General features: G+C 48.3%; 1 protein-coding gene across 4 annotated transcripts in view; it reads right to left on the bottom strand.

The window, feature by feature from the left end:
- The window catches only part of LOC139392808 (tyrosine-protein phosphatase non-receptor type 12-like), a 74085-nt gene that overhangs the window by 30991 nt on the left and 20503 nt on the right, over positions 1-22591 (bottom strand). For all 4 annotated transcript variants that reach the window (XM_071141070.1, XM_071141073.1, XM_071141072.1 and 1 more), the window contains exons 2-8: positions 11400-11508; positions 5996-6072; positions 5235-5330; positions 4784-4822; positions 4434-4505; positions 3427-3486; positions 2992-3134 (exon numbers count right to left, since the gene is read on the bottom strand). In XM_071141070.1, coding sequence (XP_070997171.1) covers positions 2992-3134; positions 3427-3486; positions 4434-4505; positions 4784-4822; positions 5235-5330; positions 5996-6072; positions 11400-11508 — 596 coding nt within the window. The remainder of the gene's footprint in view (positions 1-2991; positions 3135-3426; positions 3487-4433; positions 4506-4783; positions 4823-5234; positions 5331-5995; positions 6073-11399; positions 11509-22591) is intronic.

Genomic DNA, 22591 nt, shown 5'->3' with positions numbered 1-22591 from the left:
CTGCTAAGGGGACAGGACAACTTCACCACATCAAAGGGACGATGGACGGGGCCATGTACCGTCAAATCTTGGGTGAGAACCTCCTTTCCTCAGCCAGGGCATTGAAAATGGGTCTGGGATGGGTATTCCAGCATGACAATGACCCAAAACACACAGCCAAGGCAACAAAGGAGTGGCTCAAGAAGAAGCACATTAAGGTCCTGGAGTGGCCTAGCTCTCCAGACCTTAATCCCATAGAAAATCTGTGGAGGGAGCTGAAGGTTCGAGTTGCCAAACGTCAGCCTCGAAACCTTAATGACTTGGAGAAGATCTGCAAAGAGGAGTGGGACAAAATCCCTCCTGAGATGTGTACAAACCTGGTGGCCAACTACAAGAAACGTCTGACCTCTGATTGCCAACAAGGGTTTTGCCACCAAGTACTAAGTCATGTTTTGCAGAGGGGTCAAATACTAATTTTCCTCATTAAAATACAAACCAATTAAAACATTTTTGAAATGCTTTTTTCTGGATTTATTTTGTGGTTATTCTGTCTTTCACTGTTCAAATAAACCTACCATTAAAATTATAGACTGATCATTTCTTTGTCAGTGGGCAAACGTACAAAATCAGCAGGGGATCAAATACTTTTTCCCTTCACTGTATAAACTCAGCAAAAAAATAAACATCCCTTTTTCCAGGACCCTGTCTTTCAAAGATATTTGGATTTTTATGAATTCACTTCACAGATCTTCATTTTAAAGGGTTTAAACACTGTCTCCCTTACAATTAATGAACATGCACCTGTGGAACGGTCGTTAAGACACTAACAGCTTACAGACAGTAGGCCATTAAGGTCACAGTTATGAAAAATTAGGACACTAAAGAGGCCTTTCTACAGACTCTGGAAAAACCCCAAAAGAAAGATGCCCAGAGTCCCTACTCATCTGCGTGAACGTGCCTTAGGCATGCTGCAAGGAGGCACGAAGACTGCAGATATGGCCAGGGCAAAACATGGCCATGTCCGTACTGTGAGACGCCTAAGACAGCGCTACAGGGAGACAGGACGGACATGGCCATGTCCGTACTGTGAGACGCCTAAGACAGCGCTACAGGGAGACAGGACGGACATGGCCATGTCCGTACTGTGAGACGCCTAAGACAGCGCTACAGGGAGACAGGACGGACAGCTGATTGTCCTCGCAGTGGCAGACCACATGTAACAACACCTGCACAGGATCGATACATCCTAACATCACCCCTGCGGGACAGGTAGAGGATGGCAACAACAACTGCCCGAGTTTCACTCAGAACGCACAACCCTCCATCAGTACTCAGACTGTCCGCATTAGGGTGAGAGAGGATGGACTGAGGGCTTGTAGGCCTGTTGTAAGGCAGGTCCTCACCAGACATCACCGGCAACAACGTCGCCTATGGGCACAAACTCACCGTCGCTGGACCAGACAGGACTGGCAAAAAGTGCTCTTCACTGACAAGTCGCGGTTTTGTCTCACAAGGGGTGATGGTCGGATTCATGTTTATCGTTGAAGGAATGAGTGTTACACCGAGGCCTGTACTCTGGAGCGGGATCGATTTGGATGTGGAGGGTCCGTCATGGTCTGGGGCGGTGTGTCACAGCATCATCGGACTGAGCTTGTTGTCATTGCAGGCAATCTCAACGCTGTGCGTTACAGGGAAGACATCCTCCTCCCTCATGTGGTACCCTTCCTGCAGGCTCATCCTGACATGACCCTCCAGCATGACAATGCCACCAGCCATACTGCTCGTTCTGTGCGTGATTTCATGCAAGACAGGAATGTCAGTGTTCTGCCATGGCCAGCGAAGAGCCCGGATCTCAATCCCATTGAGCACGTCTGGGACCTGTTGGATCGGAAGGTGAGGGATAGGGCCATTCCCCCCAGAAATGTCCAGGAACTTGTAGGTACCTTGGTGGAAGAGTGGGGTAACATCTCACAGCAAGAACTGGCAAATCTGGTGCAGTCCATGAGGAGATGCACTGCAGTACTTAATGCAGCTGGTGGCCACACCAGATACTGAGTGTTACTTTTCATTTTCCCCCCTTTGTTCAGGGACACATTATTCCATTTCTGTTAGTCACATGTCTGTGGAACTTGTTCAGTTTATGTCTCAGTTGTTGAATCTTATGTTCATACAAATATTTACACATGTTAAGTTTGGTGAAAATAAAGGCAGTTGACAGTGAGATGTTTATTTTCTTGCTGAGTTTATGTTGACACACTTAACATCCTTAAGCCCCTCCCCCCCTGGCCACAACATCCCGTCTCCCCCCTACATTCTCCCACGGTAGTGAGCAGAGAATCCCCAGGGACAGTAGGGGAACATACATGTGGCTCCAATCAGCCTGATGATGATAATAATGATGACGGCCCTGAAGGGACTTCTTAATGTTAATTCATTGAGGACCAGAAATCCAAGGGGAATAGAAAGACCTGAGCTGGTCGTTTGGAGAGCGACCCCCACAGACCTCCTCAGCTGTGTGTGTCTCCTGTGATGGTGTGTGTGTGTATGTCTCTCCTGTGATGGTGTGTGTGTGTGTCTCTCCTGTGATGGTGTGTGTGTGTCTCTCCTGTGATGGTGTGTGTGTGTCTCTCCTGTGATGGTGTGTGTGTGTGTCTCTCCTGTGATGGTGTGTGTGTGTGTCTCTCCTGTGATGGTGTGTGTGTGTCTCTCCTGTGATGGTGTGTGTGTGTCTCCTGTGATGGTGTGTGTGTGTCTCTCCTGTGATGGTGTGTGTGTGTCTCCTGTGATGGTGTGTGTGTGTGTCTCTCCTGTGATGGTGTGTGTGTGTGTCTCTCCTGTGATGGTGTGTGTGTGTCTCTCCTGTGATGGTGTGTGTGTGTCTCCTGTGATGGTGTGTGTGTGTCTCCTGTGATGGTGTGTGTGTGTGTGTGTGTCTCCTGTGATATTGTTTCAGCACTACTCTATCCATTGTGTCTAGCTTTAAATGGACGGCTTCACGGAGTGTGTGTGTACCTGCAGTGTATACAGATGGGTACATCATCATGCTCCTGGTACTCTCTCATCAGACCAATCATATCCAAGATGGAGTCAAAGGACGAGGGGACGTCATGGTCTGGCCAGTTGATGTAATGGAACTGGGTTATCCTACGTCTCTCCTGTAAAGGGGGGGGGGGGGGGGAGAGGAAGAGAAGGGGAGAGAGAGAGGAAGAGAAGGGGAGAGAGAGAGGAAGAGAAGGGGAGAGAGAAGAAGAGAAGGGGGAGAGAAGAAGAGAAGGGAGAGAGAAGAAGAGAAGGGGGAGAGAAGAAGAGAAGGGGGGAGAGAGAAGGAGAGAAGGGGAGAGAGAGAGGAAATGAGTTTCCAGAAAGAGCAGATTGATGTCATGTGAATGATGAAACTGAAAGGCCATTGTGTTTCTATATGTTAGAGAGGAAGAAAAGAGAACTCACATTCTCATGCTCCACTGTCAGGGTCCTGATGAAATAGTCTGTTCTGGGCTGTTCTGATTCCTGCCAGCAGAAACAGAGGATTAAGCCCAACTGTAACAGGTGAACAACATATATAGGACTAATCAGTTTCAAAAAGCAGTGCTTCAGAAAACATGTGTTATGGTTAACAATTTGTTTTTAACTGACTTCCCTATTTAAATAACGGATATCTATCTATCTATATACATTACATACATACATACATACAGGAGGACATCTTACGTAGGCTATGGATAAATAACGGCTATATATATGTATATATAGCCGTTATTTAAATATGTATATATATAGCCGTTATTTAAATAGGGAAGTCAGTTATAAACAAATTGTTATTTCCAATGACAGCTCACCATAGTAGCTGAGATCAGTTGATATGGTGTCTTGTTGTCTAACACAACAAGTCCTCGTCTACTTGTTACAATGAGTCTTTCTACAGCAGCTACGTCTGACTGTGTGTATTGGCTTGGGACACACAGAACACTCGGAGTCTCTTCAGTTAGTCAAAGGTCTCCCTCTTTATACAGTCCTGTCTGGCCCTCTGTTTGCCTGTTACACTGAGGACTGCTGACTGGGCTCTGTGTGTGTGTATCAAATGTACTCGTTCCATTAACATGAATACTGAATACTACAGCCACAGTGACTGGCTCTATTATAGACTCCATATGTAATAACACAGTAGTTCCCACTCAGCCCTTACATACTGGACAGCACATTAACCCCAGAGTCTCTGGGGGACAAGTACATCACTGTAGAACGCTGGGACTAAAGAGGACACTTTAAAATAACTCTCTCCTTTAAGATGAGGCTCTGCATAGCTGGAGGATGAGCTCCCTGTAGCTCAGTAAATACAATGGAGGGGTGTGTGTGAATGTGTGTGTGTGTGTGTGTGTGTGAGAATATGTGTGTGTGTGTGTGTGTGTGTGTGAGAATATGTGTGTGTGTGTGTGTGTGTGTGTGTGTGAACCTACACAGGAGATTCTGAACGGGCCAAAAGACACGGGCTCATCACCAAACTGGGGAAAGTACCGCTCACACTTTTTCTAACAGAAAAGAGGAAAAAAGACACGTTACCTTTTCAGAGACTTTCGGTCCGGTTCAACGCCTAAACCACATTCACCACAAAATAACATACGAAACTCTCTATCTCCATCAAACACATATGAAAGAGGGAGAGATGAAAACACTTCAGTGTTTATCAACATAAATATCTTACTCCAGACACTGAAGGGCTCTTCCTGTCAAATCAACAGTGAAAGTGGTTCCTTTCATATCACTACAGTATAATACCATACTGACGTCTTCAGGACCAAACTCTTACCCTTCCCATCTCGAATTCTCGACATGCCATTACGATGACCTGGAACATAGGAAACGGAAAGGTTTTCAATTTACATCCTGCTAGAAAAATGGATATTCCAACGTGTGTATTCTGTTCCATCACATGGTAATAAACCTGACACACAGCATGTTATAAACACATTAACAAACAAAACAAACAGCGCTTCATAGGAATTAAAGTCTCAGAGAGAAGTGGCAAAAACAGTGTGTGTGTGTCTCTGTGTGTGTCTCAGTGTGTGTGTGTGTCTCAGTGAGAGAGCAAGAGAGAGCGAGAGAGAGCGAGAGAGAGCGAGAGAGAGCGAGAGAGAGCGAGAGAGAGCGAGAGAGAGACAGAGAGAGACAGAGAGAGACAGAGAGAGACAGAGAGAGACAGAGAGAGAGCGAGAGAGAGCGAGAGAGAGCGAGAGAGAGCTAGAGAGAGCTAGACTCACGGCTACACTGTACTCCCAGTTCATTCTCCAGAAGTCGATGACAGTGTTGGTTAGAGGACCCTGGGTAGCGATGTAGGCCTCTGGACCATCCATTCCCTGGTAACACAACTAATATTAGAGGGCTGGATGAACTAACACACAGTTAGTTTAGAGGAAGTGGAGGGGGAGGAAGAGGAGGAGGAAGAGGAGGAAGAGGAGGAAGAGGAGGAAGAGGAGGAAGATGAGGAGGAAGTGGAGGAGAGAGGAGGAAGTGGAGGAGAGGGAGAGGAGGAGAGAGGAAGTGGAAGAGAGGGAGAGGAGGAAGGAGGAGAGGGAGAGGAAGGAGGAGAGGGAGAGGGAAGAGAGGAAGTGGAGGAGGGAGGAGGAAAACTCAGACATCTTTATTCAGGCCAGCCTGAAAAGGTCTCTGAGTTTTTAAGGGTGTAATTAATCACCTTGTGTGACACAGCTGAGTGTCATTAGCTTCCACACAGTGTGCAGGTTGCTATGCTACACTCCACATGACCATCACCTGGAAGGCCCTGTCGCCTCTAGTTACTAAACAAAACAACATTTTGTGGACTAGGTGTTAAAATTCTCCATCCCTCAGCGTTCCTTCTGCTCTATTTAAAGTGTTGACCTCTGACTGGACAGACATTCAGGGTGAAACTGAAGACGTACTGGTGATATGTTTGTGGACCTGAAAGCTTATCTCTGCACACAGAGGGGTGAGGTCACATTATGCAGTCACAGGTCTGAGGTGTGAAGGAAGTCAACTGTACCTTGATGAAGCTGGCATTGATGTAATCTGCATCCTGATTGGTTGTTTTTAAAGTCAGCTTTACCCTCGTGTGGTCAACTGTGGGAGAGATGAGGATTCAAGTTAGAGAGAGACAGAGGAAGAGAGTGATAGGAGAGGAAAAGAGCACGAGAGAGAGAGTTTCCCATGCCAATAAAGCCCCTTAAATTGAATAGAGAGAGAGAGGAAGGGAGGGGAAGGGAGAGGGGAAGGGAGAGAGGAAAGGAGAGGAAGGGAGAGGGGAAAGGAGCAGGAGAAAAAGAGAGCTACAGATTAGAGGGAATAAAGACAAAGGATGTGGCTGGTAAATAGAACAAATAAATCATGGCAAATGTTTTCAGCACTGAACAACAATAATATTATATAAACACTATATTTGACTGATCCATCTGTAGCCTCCATCAATCCATCTGTAGTCTCATCCATCCATCCATCCGTAGCCTCCATCCATTCATCCATCCTTTCATCTATCCGCCCCTCCGTAGCCTCCAGTCTCCATCCATCCGTAGCCCCCATCCATCCATCGCCTCCATCCATCCGTAGCCCCCATCCATCCATCCGTAGCCCCCATCCGTAGCCCCCATCCATCCATCCGTAGCCTCCAGTCTCCATCCATCCATCGCCTCCATCCATCCATCCGTAGCCCCCATCCATCCATCCGTAGGCCCCATCCGTAGCCCCCATCCGTAGCCTCCATCCGTCCATCCGTAGCCTCCATCCATCCATCCCGTAGCCTCCATCCATCCATCCCGTAGCCTCCATCCATCCATCCCGTAGCCTCCATCCATCCATCCATCCCGTAGCCTCCATCCCGTAGCCTCCATCCATCCATCCGTAGCCTCCATCCATCCATCCGTAGCCTCCATCCATCCATCCCGTAGCCTCCATCCCGTAGCCTCCATCCCGTAGCCTCCATCCCGTAGCCTCCATCCCGTAGCCTCCATCCCGTAGCCTCCATCCATCCATCCGTAGCCCCCATCCATCCATCGCCTCCATCCATCCATCCGTAGCCCCCATCCATCCATCCGTAGGCCCCATCCGTAGCCCCCATCCGTAGCCTCCATCCATCCATCCGTAGCCTCCATCCATCCATCCGTAGCCTCCATCCATCCATCCCGTAGCCTCCATCCATCCATCCCGTAGCCTCCATCCAGTAGCCTCCATCCCGTAGCCTCCATCCCGTAGCCTCCATCCATCCATCCGTAGCCCCCATCCATCCATCCGTAGCCTCCATCCACCCATCTGTAGTCTCATCCATCCATCCATTCATCCATCCTTTCATCTATCCGCCCCTCCGTAGCCTCCAGTCTCCATCCATCCGTAGACCCCATCCATCCATCGCCTCCATCCATCCGTAGCCCCCATCCATCCGTAGCCCCCATCCGTAGCCCCCATCCATCCATCCGTAGCCCCCATCCGTAGCCCCCATCCATCCATCCATCCATCCATCCATCCATCCGTAGCCCCCATCCATCCATCCGTAGCCACCATCCGTAGCCTCCATCCATCCATCCGTAGCCCCCATCCGTAGCCCCCATCCATCCATCCATCCATCCATCCATCCATCCATAGCCCCCATCCATCCATCGCCTCCATCCATCCATCCGTAGCCCCCATCCATCCATCCGTAGGCCCCATCCGTAGCCCCCATCCGTAGCCCCCATCCATCCATCCGTAGCCTCCATCCATCCATCCGTAGCCTCCATCCATCCATCCCGTAGCCTCCATCCCGTAGCCTCCATCCCGTAGCCCCCATCCATCCATCCGTAGCCCCCATCCGTAGCCTCCATCCATCCATCCATCCGTAGCCTCCATCCATCCATCCGTAGCCTCCATCCATCCATCCCGTAGCCTCCATCCATCCATCCCGTAGCCTCCATCCCGTAGCCTCCATCCCGTAGCCTCCATCCCGTAGCCTCCATCCCGTAGCCTCCATCCATCCATCCGTAGCCCCCATCCATCCTTCCGTAGCCTCCATCCACCCATCTGTAGTCTCATCCATCCATCCATTCATCCATCCTTTCATCTATCCGCCCCTCCGTAGCCTCCAGTCTCCATCCATCCGTAGACCCCATCCATCCATCGCCTCCATCCATCCGTAGCCCCCATCCATCCGTAGCCCCCATCCGTAGCCCCCATCCATCCATCCATCCATCCGTAGCCCCCATCCATCCATCCGTAGCCACCATCCGTAGCCTCCATCCATCCATCCGTAGCCTCCAGTCTCCATCCATCCATAGCCCCCATCCATCCATCGCCTCCATCCATCCATCCGTAGCCCCCATCCATCCATCCGTAGGCCCCATCCGTAGCCCCCATCCGTAGCCCCCATCCATCCATCCGTAGCCTCCATCCATCCATCCGTAGCCTCCATCCATCCATCCGTAGCCTCCATCCCGTAGCCTCCATCCCGTAGCCTCCATCCCGTAGCCCCCATCCCGTAGCCTCCATCCCGTAGCCCCCATCCATCCATCCGTAGCCTCCAGTCTCCATCCATCCATAGCCCCCATCCATCCATCGCCTCCATCCATCCATCCGTAGCCCCCATCCATCCATCCGTAGGCCCCATCCGTAGCCCCCATCCATCCATCCGTAGCCTCCATCCATCCATCCGTAGCCTCCATCCATCCCTCCCGTAGCCTCCATCCCGTAGCCACCATCCGTAGCCACCATCCATCCATCCGTAGCCTCCAGTCTCCATCCATCCATAGCCCCCATCCATCCATCGCCTCCATCCATCCATCCGTAGCCCCCATCCATCCATCCGTAGGCCCCATCCGTAGCCCCCATCCGTAGCCCCCATCCATCCATCCGTAGCCTCCATCCATCCATCCGTAGCCTCCATCCATCCATCCCGTAGCCTCCATCCCGTAGCCTCCATCCCGTAGCCTCCATCCATCCATCCATCCATCCGTAGCCCCCATCCATCCATCCGTAGCCCCCATCCATCCATCCCGTAGCCCCCATCCCGTAGCCTCCATCCATCCATCCCGTAGCCTCCATCCCGTAGCCTCCATCCCGTAGCCCCCATCCATCCATCCATCCATCCGTAGCCCCCATCCATCCATCCGTAGCCTCCATCCATCCATCCGTAGCCTCCATCCATCCATCCCGTAGCCTCCATCCGTAGCCCCCATCCATCCATCCGTAGCCCCCATCCACCCATCCGTAGCCTCCATCCATCCATCCGTAGCCTCCATCCATCCATCCGTAGCCTCCATCCATCCATCCATCCGTAGCCTCCATCCATCGATTGGAGTCAGAGGTTAGTGTCCTGTAAGATGTCCTCCATGTTGTTCAGGTAGAGAAGAGGTTAGTGTCCTCCATGTTGTTCAGGTAGAGAAGAGGTTAGTGTCCTCCATGTTGTTCAGGAAGAGAAGAGGTTAGTGTCCTGTAAGATGTCCTCCATGTTGTTCAGGTAGAGAAGAGGTTAGTGTCCTCCATGTTGTTCAGGTAGAGAAGAGGTTAGTGTCCTCCATGTTGTTCAGGTAGAGAAGAGGTTAGTGTCCTGTAAGATGTCCTCCATGTTGTTCAGGTAGAGAAGAGGTTAGTGTCCTGTAAGATGTCCTCCATGTTGTTCAGGTAGAGAAGAGGTTAGTGTCCTCCATGTTGTTCAGGTAGAGAAGAGGTTAGTGTCCTCCATGTTGTTCAGGAAGAGAAGAGGTTAGTGTCCTGTAAGATGTCCTCCATGTTGTTCAGGTAGAGAAGAGGTTAGTGTCCTCCATGTTGTTCAGGAAGAGAAGAGGTTAGTGTCCTCCATGTTGTTCAGGAAGAGAAGAGGTTAGTGTCCTCCATGTTGTTCAGGAAGAGAAGAGGTTAGCGTCCTGTAAGATGTCCTCATGATGCCATGTTGTTCAGGTAGAGAAGAGGTTAGTGTCCATGTTGTTCAGGTAGAGAAGAGGTTAGTGTCCTCCATGTTGTTCAGGTAGAGAAGAGGTTAGTGTCCTCCATGTTGTTCAGGTAGAGAAGAGGTTAGTGTCCTCCATGTTGTTCAGGAAGAGAAGAGGTTAGTGTCCTGTAAGATGTCCTCCATGTTGTTCAGGTAGAGAAGAGGTTAGTGTCCTCCATGTTGTTCAGGAAGAGAAGAGGTTAGCGTCCTATAAGATGTCCTCATGATGCCATGTTGTTCAGGTAGAGAAGAGGTTAGTGTCCTCCATGTTGTTCAGGTAGAGAAGAGGTTAGTGTCCTCCATGTTGTTCAGGTAGAGAAGAGGTTAGTGTCCTCCATGTTGTTCAGGAAGAGAAGAGGTTAGTGTCCTGTAAGATGTCCTCCATGTTGTTCAGGAAGAGAAGAGGTTAGCGTCCTGTAAGATGTCCTCATGATGCCATGTTGTTCAGGTAGAGAAGAGGTTAGTGTCCTCCATGTTGTTCAGGTAGAGAAGAGGTTAGTGTCCTCCATGTTGTTCAGGTAGAGAAGAGGTTAGTGTCCTGTAAGATGTCCTCCATGTTGTTCAGGTAGAGAAGAGGTTAGTGTCCTCCATGTTGTTCAGGTAGAGAAGAGGTTAGTGTCCTCCATGTTGTTCAGGAAGAGAAGAGGTTAGTGTCCTGTAAGATGTCCTCCATGTTGTTCAGGTAGAGAAGAGGTTAGTGTCCTCCATGTTGTTCAGGAAGAGAAGAGGTTAGCGTCCTGTAAGATGTCCTCATGATGCCATGTTGTTCAGGTAGAGAAGAGGTTAGTGTCCTCCATGTTGTTCAGGTAGAGAAGAGGTTAGTGTCCTCCATGTTGTTCAGGTAGAGAAGAGGTTAGTGTCCTCCATGTTGTTCAGGTAGAGAAGAGGTTAGTGTCCTGTAAGATGTCCTCCATGTTGTTCAGGTAGAGAAGAGGTTAGTGTCCTCCATGTTGTTCAGGAAGAGAAGAGGTTAGCGTCCTGTAAGATGTCCTCATGATGCCATGTTGTTCAGGTAGAGAAGAGGTTAGTGTCCTCCATGTTGTTCAGGTAGAGAAGAGGTTAGTGTCCTCCATGTTGTTCAGGTAGAGAAGAGGTTAGTGTCCTCCATGTTGTTCAGGTAGAGAAGAGGTTAGTGTCCTGTAATATGTCCTCCATGTTGTTCAGGTAGAGAAGAGGTTAGTGTCCTCCATGTTGTTCAGGTAGAGAAGAGGGGGGGTGGGGCAGAGAAGGGGGGGGGGGGGCTTGGATGCTATGTTGTGGGGAAGAAGGGCCAAGAGGATGTGTGTGTTGTGAGAGGCTGTGGTCAGAGTTTATTTGTCCAGTCCACTCAGAGCTCCTCTGGCCTGTAGCATTAATGTGATCCTGTCCAGTAATATCCATCTATTCCCCTGACTGTAAGAACCATTAGAGAGGACACACACAGCACACTACACACAGCACACTACACACACAGCACAGTACACTACACACACAGCTTTGGCCACACAGCATTACATACAGGGCAGTATGTCTTTATAGCGGTTCTTCTTCACATTCCCTTCCTGCTCCCCGACGTTGGTGGGGTAGATCTTCTCTGTCCTGTATTTGGTCGATAATCTTCGTAATCTCTGCAGGGAGAAAAAACAACAAGAGAGAAAATGTTATTCATTCTGTGTTTTTCTGTCTCCTAAAGAAAGACATGTTGTAGAGAAGGAATACCCAACAACACCCTATTTCATTTATAGCGCACTACTTTTGACCAGAGTCCTATGAAGGAAATAGGGAACCATTTATAGTGCACTACTTTTGACCAGAGTCCTATGAAGGAAATAGGGAACCATTTATAGTGCACCACCTTTGACCAGAGCCCTAGGAAGGGAATAGGAAACCCTTTATAGTGCACTACTTTTGACCAGAGCCCTATGAAGGGAATAGGGAACCATTTATAGTGCACTACCTTTGATCAGAGCCCTATGAAGAGAATAGGGAACCCTTTATAGTGCACTACTTTTGACCAGAGCCCTATGAAGAGAATAGGGAACCCTTTATAGTGCACCACCTTTGACCAGAGCCCTATGAAGGGAATAGGGAGCCATTAGGAACACATCCATATAGAGGGGGCTTTAGTGTAGGATAGGATGAATGATTGATGGTCAAGAGAAACATTTGCCCTACATTAGAGGGACGTGGTACAAGCCAGTCATGTTTCAGTGTCACAGGACTGGTTCCCAGAGAGTGTACCGTTGCCCACCCACGAGGTTAGGGATCATGAAGAGATCCTATTTGACTACGCTCCACACATTTCACACACCCCCTTCTCCAGCCCCGCTAACAGCCCTGCAGAGACCAGCCCACCTACACGCTATACAGTAGCTAACAGTTTAGGAATGCCCTAGTCCCCCTCGTGCAGCTCCACGATGGTTCCTCGCCCATCAGTACTTCCTATGGAACTTCTCACACAACTCTCTCTGGCTTCATTGGGAACAACCAAACTCTCACAACAGCACCCTTGATCTCCAAGCTGAGGCCCTTAATTCAACTCTGTCCTCTCCCCAGCTCGCTTCCAGCTGCGCTCCGAGGCCCTCTCCACAGCTCACTTCCAGCTCCGCTCTGAGGCCCTCTCCCCAGCTCCGCTCTGAGGCCCTCTCCCCCAACATTAATTACAGTGACAGTGTGTCGTTCAGCTCCACTCTAGCAGGCCACAGAGTCCTCAGGGACAGAGCAGTAATGAGACACTGCTTCAGCACATTAGCTGAAGGGATAAAAACAACACACTCGTACATAGACACTAGAGGACGACCGATTAATCAATTTCAAGTTTTCCTAACAATCGGAAATCGGTATTTTTGGACACCGAGTTGGCCGATTATTTTCAATTTTTATTTTACACCTTTATTGAACTAGGCAAGTCAGTTAAGAACACATTCTTATTTTCAATGACGGCCTAGGAACAGTGGGTTAACTGCCTTGTTCAGGGGCAGAACGACAGATTTTTACCTTGTCAGCTCGGGGATTCGATCTTGCAACCTTACGGTTAACTAGTCCAACGCTCTAACCACCTGCCTCTCATTGCACTCCACGAGGAGACTGCCTGTTACGCGAATGCGGTGCGCATTTGTGAAAATAGACTGTTGTTGCTCCGCTTCAAGCCTATCAACCCCCGAGATTAGGCTGGTGTAATCGATGTGAAATGGCTAGCTAGTTAGCAGGGTGCACACTAATAGCGTTTCAAACGTCACTCGCTCTGAGACTTGGAGTAATTGTTCCCCTTGCTCTGCATGGGTAACGATGCTTCGAGGGTGGCTGTTGTGTCGTTGTGTTCCTGGTTCGAGCCCAGGTAGGGGCGAGGAGAGGGACAGAAGCTATACTGTTACACTGGCAATACTAAAGTACCTATAAGAACATCCAATACTCAAAGGTTAATGAAATACAAATGGTATAGAGAGAAATAGTCCTATAAATACTATATTAAGTACAACCTAAAACTTCTTACCTGGGAATATTGAAGTCTCATGTTAAAAGGAACCACCAGCTTTCATATGTTCTCATGTTCTGAGCAAGGAACTTAAACGTTCGCTTTTTTACATGGCACATATTGCACTTTTACTTTTCCAACACTTTGTTTTTGCAGTATTTAAACCAAATTGAACATGTTTCATTATTTATTTGAGGCTAAATTGATTTTTATTGATGTATTATATTAAGTTAAAATATAATTCAGTATTGTTGTAATTGTCATTATTACAAATAATTATTTTTTTATTAAAAAAATTATTATATATATATATTATTTTAAATGTCCGATTAATCGGTACCGGCTTTTTTTGGTTCTCCAATAATCGGTATCGCCGTTGAAAAATCATATTCGGTCGACGCGACACACTCGTACAGACGCTACACGCCCTAATTAGGAAATATGTATAAGAGTGTTGATGGAAGCTTCACAAGATGTAATCACTAGTGACGTTAATAAAAAGACATTGAAGCTAATTTTCTAACAATTAGCGACCAGTTTTCCATGACATGCACTGCTGCTGAGGCCACACTTGAGGTAGCGACCTGGGAACAGAGAGGATGCTGGGAACAGAGAGGATGCTGGGAACAGAGAGGATGCTGGGAACAGAGAGGATGCTGGGAACAGATAGGATGTTGGGAACAGAGAGGATGCTGGGAACAGAGAGGATGCTGGGAACAGAGAGGATGTTGGGAACAGAGGATGCTACTTCACTGTAGCATGGTTTCGGGCCCTCGTGGGAAACTTCATCCTCTCTCTCTTTTTCCCCTCTTCATAAAAAATAAAAAAACAGGCTACCCTAACCGTGGCCTACAAACTCAACAGCTACTGTGACTACTGTCATGGTCTTCTGGTGTTGTAGTAGGCCTGGGCGTTGGAGCGGTGGGGGCCTGGGCGTTGGAGCGGTGGGGGCCTGGGCGTTGGAGGCCTGGGCGTTGGAGGCCTGGGCGTTGGAGGCCTGGGCGTTGGAGGCCTGGGCGTTGGAGGCCTGGGCGTTGGAGTGGTGGGGGCCTGGGCGTTGGAGGCCTGGGCGTTGGAGCGGTGGGGGCCTGGGCGTTGGAGCGTGCTCCTATTAAGTCCAGTCTGCTCCTATTAAGTCCAGTCTGCTCCTATTAAGTCCAGTCTGCTCCTATTAAGTCCGGGTTGCATTGAAACACATGGGGATAGTGTGTTGATCCCTAATATTCAATCAACATGAGCATAAATAGGTTCTATTAAGATGTAAATTGATGAAAACTACAAAAACTAAAGCCATGGTGCCTTTACCAAGATTAGAAACTATACAAATCTCTGTACTCTCTGAGACGCAGAGAGAGACGCAGAGAGAGACGCAGAGAGAGACGCAGAGAGAGACGCAGAGAGAGACGCAGAGACACATGGTGATTACAGAAGACCTGTGACAGCTAGCTCTTTTACCCCACCAGCCTCTCTGACACTGACAGACCTGCTGGCTGTGGTGAACCTCACCTAACCACGTGGCCTGGCTGACAGAAAACTGATACATGGTTATGACAACTGAAGGAATAGGCCTGAAAGCATTAAAAAGGTGAGGTCAGAGAGCTAGAGAAAGAGAGAGAGAAAGAGAGAGAGAAGAGAGAAAGAGAGGGAGAGAAAGAGAGAGCGAAAGAGCGAGAAAGTGAAATTCCACAGTGTGACATCACAGCAGCAAGATTTGTGACCTGTTGCCACAAGAAAAGGGCAACCAGTGAAGAACACACACCATTGTAAATACAACCCATATTTATGCTTATTTATTTGATCTTGTGTTATTTACCATTTGTACATTGTGTGTATATATATATATATATATATATATATATATATATATAAAAATAATATGACATTTGTAATGTCTTTATTGTTTTGAAACTTCTGTATGTTTACTGTTAATTTGTATTGTTTATTTCACATTATATATTATCTACCTCACTTGCTTTGGCAATGTTAACACGTTTCCCATGCCAATAAAGCCCTTGAATTGAATTGAGAGAGAGAGCGAGAGAGCGAGCAAAAGAGAGAGAGAAAGAGAGAGAGAGCAAAAGAGAGAGAGAGCGAAAGAGAGAGAGAGCGAAAGAGAGAGAGAGAGAGAGCGAAAGAAAGTGAGAGAAAGAAAGTGAGAGAGAGAGCTAGGGAGAAAGAGAGAGAGAGAGAGAAAGAAAGTGAGAGAGAGAAAGTGAGAGAGAGCAAGGGAGAAAGAGAGAGAGAAAGAGAGAGAGAAAGAAAGTGAGAGAGAGCTAGGGAGAAAGAGAGAGAAAGAAAGTGAGAGAGAAAGAAAGTGAGAGAGAGAGAGCTAGGGAGAAAGAGAGAGAGCGAGAGGGACAGGGAGAGAGAGAGAGAGAGAGGATAATGTTTTTACCAGGTGTTGCTATGTCTCTGTACTTGAAGACTACAGTATGTGTTTATCTCAGGTCTTCTTGCTGGAGAGGAGAACCATGCAGCGCTCTGCTCTCTCAGACATACAGTAATACCATTATATCTATTCTGGTCTCAAGTGGATTACATTTTCATCAGAACACTACACTGATTCTGTTCTGCAGAGGAGCCAGGGGCTGAGACAGCCAACATCACAACACACAAGGTATGTACTCTTCCACACACACACACACATTTATGTATACATTTTCATGCATGCACACACTCTCTCACACATCCACCCACGCCACATTGCACTACGCATGAGAAAGCACAGTGTGCTAGAAAAGGTGTGTGTGTGTGTGTGTGTGTGTGTGTGTGTGTGTGTGTGTGTGTGTGTGTGTGTGTGTGTGTGGACCAGGCGGTAGTCCAGTCCATAAGCCCAGGGTAAAGACAGGGGTGAGGTAGAGTTGTACAGCAGCGTGGGACCAGGGAGTTACCCTCTGATGAGTTGTCATGGAGCTCTGTGGAAGCGGTCTTCACAGCCTTCCAAGGGTGCTCTCCACTGGGCTGGAGACTCTTGGTACCTTACCATCACCCTGTCTAACCACATATAGTCTGCATCCTCAATAACATCCTATTCCCTTTACAGTGCACTACTATTGACCAGGTTCATTAACAGTAGTGCACTACTATTGACCAGGTTGTTTAACAGTAGTGCACTACTATTGACCAGGTTGTTTAACAGTAGTGCACTACTATTGACCAGGTTGATTAACAGTAGTGCACTACTATTGACCAGTTTGATTAACAGTAGTGCACTACTATTGACCAGGTTGTGTTTAACAGTAGTGCACTACTATTGACCAGGTTGTGTTTAACAGTAGTGCACTAGATACGGGACAGAGTGCCATTTGGGTCGTAGTCTTAAGGCCTACAGATCCAACACAGAATCCTGACATGTATTGGAGTGGCTCAGTTCAGCTCCAGTTTAATGTCTCGTTGCACATCAGCTCTCATTGCTGCAGTCATGTAATGCAGGGCCGTTAGAGAAACCCTTTAGACATCTGCATGTGTGTTGTGCTGCCGAGGCCCACGATACCCAGCTTTAGGCCAAATCCCCCCCTACTGGGGCATACATCTGCATGGCTTGTAAAAAGTTGAATTATTTTGGTCACAGAAAATGAAAAATCTATCCAATCATATTGTGTTGCATAAAACCCCCCGAGTCAGACAGTTTATAGAATCACGTCTTCATAAACTAAGTATTTTCCTGTCAAATAAAACGGAGGCTCTTATTGGGTTCCAAATCAACCTGGGTTCCAAATCAACCTGGGTTCCAAATCAACCTGGGTTCCAAATCAAACAGGGTTCCAAATCAAACAGGGTTCCAAATCAAACAGGGTTCCAAATCAAACAGGGTTCCAAATCAAACAGGGTTCCAAATCAAACAGGGTTCCAAATCAAACAGGGTTCCAAATCAAACAGGGTTCCAAATCAAACAGGGTTCCAAATCAAACAGGGTTCCAAATCAAACAGGGTTCCAAATCAAACAGGGTTCCAAATCAACCAGATTTTTAACAAATCTGAACATTGTCGGTGGAGTCATAAGACCGTTTTGCTGCTCCCACGCCAGACCACCATTTTTTTATTGCTCTCTCTTCCGTGGTTACGTAAACATTGTGCACACATGAACAGGACGCAAGTACACACTATGGAGAAGCCCATTGGAGGACGCAGTACAAAAGGAAACGAGAGTGGAACTAGAGAAGAACAAACAAACGAGAGACAGAGAGAATAGAAGGAGCGAGGAGGAGAGAAAGGAGGGACAAACGTCAGAGCTTTTAACTAACTAACTAACTCAGTAAATAGATTATGTTATCTGTCGATCAATTTCCACTAACATGGTCTCAGTCTGGCTCCTGGAGAACTTTCTGGGCTACGGCTGACAGACGACACTAGTAAGAGCAGAGAGACAGAATGACGAGGTCAGTAGAAGGAAAAAAGACAGACAGGGAAATATGTAATGCTCCTCCACAATACGTTCTCTCTTTCTCATTCGTTCTCTCTTCCCTCTTTCTTTCTGAACCTGCCTCTCAGCCCTGTGCAACAGGAAGTGGCAGTGTTGTTGTGAGAGAGAGCGCGTGAGGGCCAGCTTCCTGTGAGCTGCACTACCACTTTAATACTTTTGCCACCGAGCAACAATGAGGGAGACCAGTGACACACACTACCCCTCGTCCCCTCTCACCCCCCTGAGCAGACTCATCCCCCTGAGCCCCCTCTCACCCCCCTGAGCAGACTCATCCCCCTGAGCCCCACTGAGCAGACTCATCCCCCTGAGCAGACTCATCCCCGAGCCCCCTCTCACCCCCCTGAGCAGACTCATCCCCCTGAGCCCCACTGAGCAGACTCATCCCCCTGAGCCCCACTGAGCAGACTCATCCACCTGAGCAGACTCACCCCCCTGAGCAGACTCATCCCCCTGAGCAGACTCATCCCCGAGCCCCCTCTCACCCCCCTGAGCAGACTCATCCCCATGAGCCCCCTCTAACCCCCCTGAGCAGACTCACCCTCCCTCGCCCCCCTGAGCAGACTCACCCCCCCTCACCCCCCTGAGCAGACTCACCCTCCCTCGCCCCTCTCACCCCTCTGAGCAAACTCACCCCCCATCGCCCCCTCTCACCCCCCTGAGCACTCACCCCCCATCGCCCCCTCTCACCCCCCTGAGCACTCACCCCCACCTCGTCTCCTCTCACCCCCCTGAGCAGACTCACCCCCCTGAGCCCCCTCTCACCCCCCTGAGCAGACTCACCCCCCTGAGTCCCACTTCTGGTTGATTCTTCACAAAAAAATACAGTTTTATATCTTTATGTTTGAAGCCTGAAATGTGGCAAAAGGTCGCAAAGTTCAAGGGGGCCGAATACTTTCGCAAGGCACTGTATATCTAAACGATATCTATATTCTATCTACACGATAGCTACACTAAATCTATATTAAATCTACACTATATCTATATTAAATCTACACTAAATCTATATTAAATCTACACTAAATCTATATTAAATCTACACTAAATCTATATTATATCTACACTAAATCTATATTATATCTACACTATATCTATATTTGAATCAATGTGTAATTTTTTAAAAATAGATATTTCTGTATTATATATGTTTTGCTACTGTAGGTAGCGTAGCATAAGCTAGTGCTAGTGGGCTGTAGTAATTTACATCATATAGTTTGTTCTCCATCTTTACGAGCCAACATGTTCTCAGCCTATGTATTTCCATCAGTAATGAAAACTCATTTTCTCATTCCCTCGTGTCTCTCTGCAACAGACTGTGAACAATATGTTTCCAACATTAACATCTCAGAATCGAATCGCAATACATACAGAATCATGAGAATCTCATTACAGATGGTACTGGCATCTAAGTATTGTGCTAATATCATATCGTGAGGTCCCTGGCACCCCCCAACACATAAACCATATGAGAGTATAGGCATGATCAAGTGGAAAGAAACTTCAATCTAGACTGTGGTGAGCAGGGCTGCATCTCCCCCCGCCTCCCCCCCATCTCTCTCCCCCTTCCCCCCCCCCCCCCCATCTCTCTCTCCCCCTCCCCCCCCTCTCTCTCTCCCCCTTCCCCCCCCTCCTCATCTCTCTCTCCCCCCCTTCCCCCCATCTCTCTCTCCCCCCCTTCCCCCCATCTCTCTCCCCCTTCCCCCCCATCTCTCTCCCCCTTCCCCCCCATCTCTCTCCCCCTTCCCCCCCATCTCTCTCCCCCTTCCCCCCCGCATCTCTCTCTCCCCCTTCCCCCCCGCATCTCTCTCCCCCTTCGCTGCATCTCTCTCCCCCTTACCAGCTTCTCTCATTTCTTCACCTAAGTCTCTCTTCCCCCTAGCTCCCCCTCTCATTCTCATGCCTCCCTCCCTAAATACCCACCTCAGACAGAACGAGAGCAGGGTAACCTACTTTCCTTCTGACTAAATAAGTAACCACATACCAATATCGCTGTGTGTGCCTGTGTGTGTGTGTGCCTGTGTGTGTGTGTGCCTGTGTGTGTGTGTGCCTGTGTGTGTGTGTGTGCCTGTGTCCCTGTGCCTGTGCGTGTGTGTAAATCAGTAACTACTTGTGTTTTCCTTCTCCTGAATTATTCACAGCCATGTGGCTTTGTAGATAGCACAGGCTGCTTTGGCTCAGCTCTGTGGTCTGATTGGTTATTTTTGTACATGTGCTGTTTGGCTCAGTGTTTTGATTGGTCGAGGCGATGTCTCTGTTCCGGTAGGAAGGCAGAGGTGGTTGGCAGCAGGGGCTATATGTTTCCATGGAAACTACAGAATTTGGGCGGGTAGCCAGGATGGCTGTGTGTGCGTGGGGGGGGGGGGGGGGGGGATTGGCACACATCCTGGGTCACCTTGGTGCAAGTGGGCACATAAACACACACAGAGGCAGGCACACACTCAGAAACACACAGAGAGAAAAATAGGTCCGTCTCTACTTCAGCAAAACATCAATATCTCACGTGACTAGCTACTATTCCAAAGACTGATCGTACCACAACCCAGACTGAAGTCCTCAGGCTGACAGACAGTCAGACAACAGCAGGGATTTAAACAACCACCACAAACGTACAACAGTCCAAGTCTATATGGGGCAGAAGTACATGTGTCAACACAAAAACATGTCGGAGGACATAATGTGGAATGTCTCTGTGCTTTCAGCTTTCAGAGAGACAATTTATTGTATTTTTATTTATTTATTAATTCTTTATTTATTTAACTAGGTAAGTCAGTTAAGAACACATTTCTATTTACAATGATGGCCTACCCCGGCCAAACCCTAACCCGGACGACGTTGGGCTAATTGTGCGCCGCCCTACTCCCAATCACGGCCGGTTGTGATACAGCCTAGAATCGAACCAGGGTCTGTAGTGACACCTTTAGCACTGAGATACAGTACAGCTGCACCATTCGGGAGCCCAACGACAGAGAGATGAGATGAAACTAACTCCAAGTGCAGTCTGCCCTTCCCCATCACTGACCCACAATACACTGGGGGAGAAGGGCTAAACCCAGAAGCAGTGGGCACTTTGCCACAAGGTCAACCCTAACACACACACACACGTATGTGGTTACTTATCTAGTTAGGAGGAAAGAAGGTTACCCTGCTCTCTCTGTTGTGTTCCAGGGGAGTCTCAGTCAGGACTAACACCTCTCTGTTGTGTTCCAGGGGAGTCTCAGTAACTACTAACACCTCTCTGTTGTGTTCCAGGGGAGTCTCAGTCAGGACTAACACCTCTCTGTTGTGTTCCAGGGGAGTCTCAGTAACTACTAACACCTCTCTGTTGTGTTGCAGGGGAGTCTCAGTCAGGACTAACACCTCTCTGTTATGTTCCAGGGGAGTCTCAGTAAGGACTAACACCTCTCTGTTGTGTTCCAGGGGAGTCTCAGTAAGGACTAACACCTCTCTGTTGTGTTCCAGGGGAGTCTCAGTAACTACTAACACCTCTCTGTTGTGTTCCAGGGGAGTCTCAGTAACTACTAACACCTCTCTGTTGTGTTCCAGGGGAGTCTCAGTAAGGACTAACACCTCTCTGTTGTGTTCCAGGGGAGTCTCAGTCAGGACTAACACCTCTCTGTTGTGTTCCAGGGGAGTCTCAGTCAGGACTAACACCTCTCTGTTGTATTCCAGGGGAGTCTCAGTCAGGACTAACACCTCTCTGTTGTGTTCCAGGGGAGTCTCAGTCAGGACTAACACCTCTCTGTTGTGTTCCAGGGGAGTCTCAGTAAGGACTAACACCTCTCTGTTGTGTTCCAGGGGAGTCTCAGTCAGGACTAACACCTCTCTGTTGTGTTCCAGGGGAGTCTCAGTAACTACTAACACCTCTCTGTTGTGTTCCAGGGGAGTCTCAGTAAGGACTAACACCCTGCTCTGGGGATACAGTAGTAGGAAGTGGTATGATGGAGGAGAGGACACCCACACAGACAGTCAGACAGATGGACTCGGTCAGGCAGCTTAATCCGAACTACCGCCTCTCAATCTGTCCTCCCATATAAACAGACAGTCACAACCCTGGCTGTACCCATATGATAGCATGTCCCAGTCCTGTATCTGACTACATGATAACATGTCCCGGTCCCGTATCTGACTACACGATAACATGTCCCAGTCCCGTATCTGACTACACAACGACATGTCCCCGTCCCGTATCTGACTACACGACGACATGTCCCGGTCCCGTATCTGACTACACAATGACATGTCCCAGTCCCGTATCTGACTACACGATAACATGTCCCGGTCCCGTATCTGACTACACGACAACATGTCCCAGTCCCGTATCTGACTACACGACGACATGTCCCGGTCCCGTATCTGACTACACAATAACATGTCCCGGTCCCGTATCTGACTACACAATAACATGTCCCAGTCATACACTACCGTTCAAAAGTTTGGAGTCACTCTGAAATTCCCTTGTTTTATAAAGAAAAACACTTTTTTTGTCCATTAAAATAACATCAAATTGATCAGAAATACAGCGTAGACATTGTTCGTGTTGTAAATGACTATTGTAGCTGGAAACGGCAAATTTTTAATGGAATATCTACATAGGCTTACAGAGGCCCATTATCAGCAACCATCACTCCTGTGTTCCAACAGCACGTTGTGTTAGCTAATCCAAGTTTATCATTTTAAAAAGGCTAATTGATCATTAGAAACCCCTTTTGCAATTATGTCAGCAGAGCTGAAAACTGCTGTGCTGATTTACAGAAGCAATAAAACTGGCCTAATTTAGACTAGTTGAGTATCTGGAGCCTCAGCATTTGTGGGTTCG

Source organism: Oncorhynchus clarkii, chromosome 33 (assembly GCF_045791955.1).
Source record: "Oncorhynchus clarkii lewisi isolate Uvic-CL-2024 chromosome 33, UVic_Ocla_1.0, whole genome shotgun sequence".
In the NCBI taxonomy this organism is placed as follows: domain Eukaryota; kingdom Metazoa; phylum Chordata; class Actinopteri; order Salmoniformes; family Salmonidae; genus Oncorhynchus; species Oncorhynchus clarkii.
This window is presented reverse-complemented; position numbering and strand designations above follow the sequence as displayed.